The sequence below is a fragment of the Penaeus chinensis genome, chromosome 20 (genome assembly GCF_019202785.1).
Source record: "Penaeus chinensis breed Huanghai No. 1 chromosome 20, ASM1920278v2, whole genome shotgun sequence".
NCBI classification, from domain to species: Eukaryota; Metazoa; Arthropoda; class Malacostraca; order Decapoda; family Penaeidae; genus Penaeus; species Penaeus chinensis.
Window position 1 is genome coordinate 12,837,305 of NC_061838.1, and position 2,500 is coordinate 12,839,804.

At 36.1% G+C, this 2,500-nt stretch overlaps 1 protein-coding gene across 1 annotated transcript in view; it reads right to left on the reverse strand.

The window, feature by feature from the left end:
* Positions 1 to 981: 981 nt before the first annotated feature.
* LOC125036225 (putative inorganic phosphate cotransporter) overlaps positions 982 to 2,500 on the reverse strand; it is an 8,424-nt gene continuing 6,905 nt past the window's right edge. Inside the window, exons 8-10 of the mRNA XM_047628694.1 lie at positions 2,292 to 2,500; positions 1,809 to 1,924; positions 982 to 1,403 (exon numbers count right to left, since the gene is read on the reverse strand). The exon at positions 2,292 to 2,500 is cut by the window's right edge and continues 33 nt beyond it. Of these exons, the coding sequence (XP_047484650.1) occupies positions 1,331 to 1,403; positions 1,809 to 1,924; positions 2,292 to 2,500 (398 nt within the window). The 3' untranslated portion in view covers positions 982 to 1,330. The remainder of the gene's footprint in view (positions 1,404 to 1,808; positions 1,925 to 2,291) is intronic.

Consider the following 2,500-nt stretch of genomic DNA (forward strand, 5'->3'; position numbering starts at 1 on the left):
GTGTATGTACATATATATACATATATATATATATATATATATATATATATATATATATATATGCATATATAAATACATATATATATATATATATATATATGTGTGTTTGTGTGTGTGTGTGTGTGAATGTGTGTGTGTGTGTGTGTGTGTGTGTGTGTGTGTGTGTGTGTATATATGTATATATATATATATATATATATATATATATGTATATGTATATATATATGCATATATGTATATAGACATACATATATATATATATATATATATATATATATATATATATATATAAATATATATATAAATATATATATATATAAATATATATATATAAATATATATATACATATATATGTAAACACACACACACACATATATATATACATATATATATATATATATATATGTGTGTGTGTGTGTGTGTGTGTGTGTGTATGTATTTACTGATATATTAGATCCTAGAAAGTCTAAGACAAACCGATGCAGCTCTATTATACCATGCTTTAAAAGGCAGAAATCAAACTCAGTAATGTTTACAAGAAGACTCGTTAGCATTTGCTTGTTATTTAATCCATTATTAAGTTTAAGTTTATATACAGAAGGCAAACACCGCCACGGAAGTCAGTGAAAGTTGGTTCTAAAATGAGACATATAAACACAAAGAAGAAGATACCGCTTAATGCAGATAGCGTTCAGTAGACAGAATGGAGGGAGAGAGAGACTCGCATACAAATAGAAAGATTAAAAAAACGGAAAGTAAAAAATAAAAGAATATGAAAGGCAGGGGGACAAAGAGAAGAGGGAAGAGGATTCCTCCTATTATGGACACAAAGGGAGGAGAAAAGTGAAAAAGGAAGAGAGAGAGAGAGACAGAGAGAGAGAGAGAGAGAGAGAGATAGAGAGAGAGACAGATAGAGAGAGAGAGATAGAGAGAGAGATACAGGGAGACAGAGAGAGAGAGAGAGACAGACAGACAGACAGACAGACAGACAGACAGACAGTGACAGACGGAGACGGAGACAGACAGAGCGAGGGAGGGGTAGAATGAAAAAGAGAAATTCTTGTTACATAAACTCGGGTAGGAAAGGAGAAGAATACAAGTAACTGATATACAAGAGGCAGACGAGAAAGACGGGCAGGCAAGTTAATCCAAGACGGCTATTTCTACTGTCACTTATCTTCGAGCGCTTAAAAAAATGGTTAGTTTTAGAGTAAATACTGAAAATAATGTAAGTATTCGTCGTCAGATCTGAAGCCAACTGAAATGATTCATCTTCAGAGGCGAACAAGTTTACAATCGATCGATCTCGTTTTCAAATCTTCCGAGCGGTTAGCGGTCCTTGTCTTCAGATGAACCGTCAGCTGAGTCTCGTTGCCTTTCTAAACTGCTTGTTGTGTTTTTCCTGAAATAAATAATGAGAAATTTATTTATCTTCTTGATATTTTTTTTTTCTCTAAATTATATTTTTTTTCTGAGTATCTTAATGAAATTGGTACGTGATTTATTTACCTTCCTAACCTTTCTCTAAAAACTATATTCGTCAGATTATTGTAATAAAATGAGTACGTTATTAATTTTTATTTTCTTTTTTTCTAAACGATGTTCATCTACCTATCGCAATTAAAGTACCGATATAATTTAATGGAAAAAAGTGCTTTGACTTGACTTACCGGCAGAATCATGAAAAGCACAACTCATTATCAAATCCAAAAATTTAAATACATTATCACTTTTCGGCAACGAATACGAAATATTTTACCATTTTCTGTTCTTCCCTTTGACTTACTGCTCCCTCCTGTTCACTTACTTGAGTTCGTTCCACGGCTGAACCTTATCCGTCATGAGAAAGAGGTAAATGGTACACATGACGGAGTAGGTGACGGCCGTGACGATGAAGACGACCCGCCACGCGCCTAGGGTTTGCTGAGAGAGGTCGTGAAATCAGAGCTTTTATCCTTCCGCTAACATTAGGGGTGATATAAGTTATTTTATCTTTTTTAACTTAACATGAAATATTGTATATCATTTCATTTAGTGGATAATATAGGCTTTTCTATCCTTTTTAAGTAATTGGCTAATGTTATAAATTTTGGGCAACGTTATAGGTAATAAAAGTTCTTTCTAGAGTCAATTAGGTATGTTTCTAGATAATTTTAGGTAATATTCATACATACATGCGTACACGCATATATACATAAACACACACACACACACACACACACACACACACACACACACACACACACACACACACACACACACACACACACAAGCCGCCGCCTTCCCTCACATTGTTCTGCGTGACGTATCCCGTGACGGCCGGAGCGACCACGCCGGCGACGGACCCGAAGGTGTTGGTGATTCCCTTCAGCGACCCGGCCAAGTTGGGGGCGATGTCCTGATGGGACGAGTTGTATCCTGCGAAGAGGGTCCCGCTCGCCCCGACCGCCGCGCACAGGAGGGCGACCACCAGCGTGTGGTTGCAGTCCACCAGACACA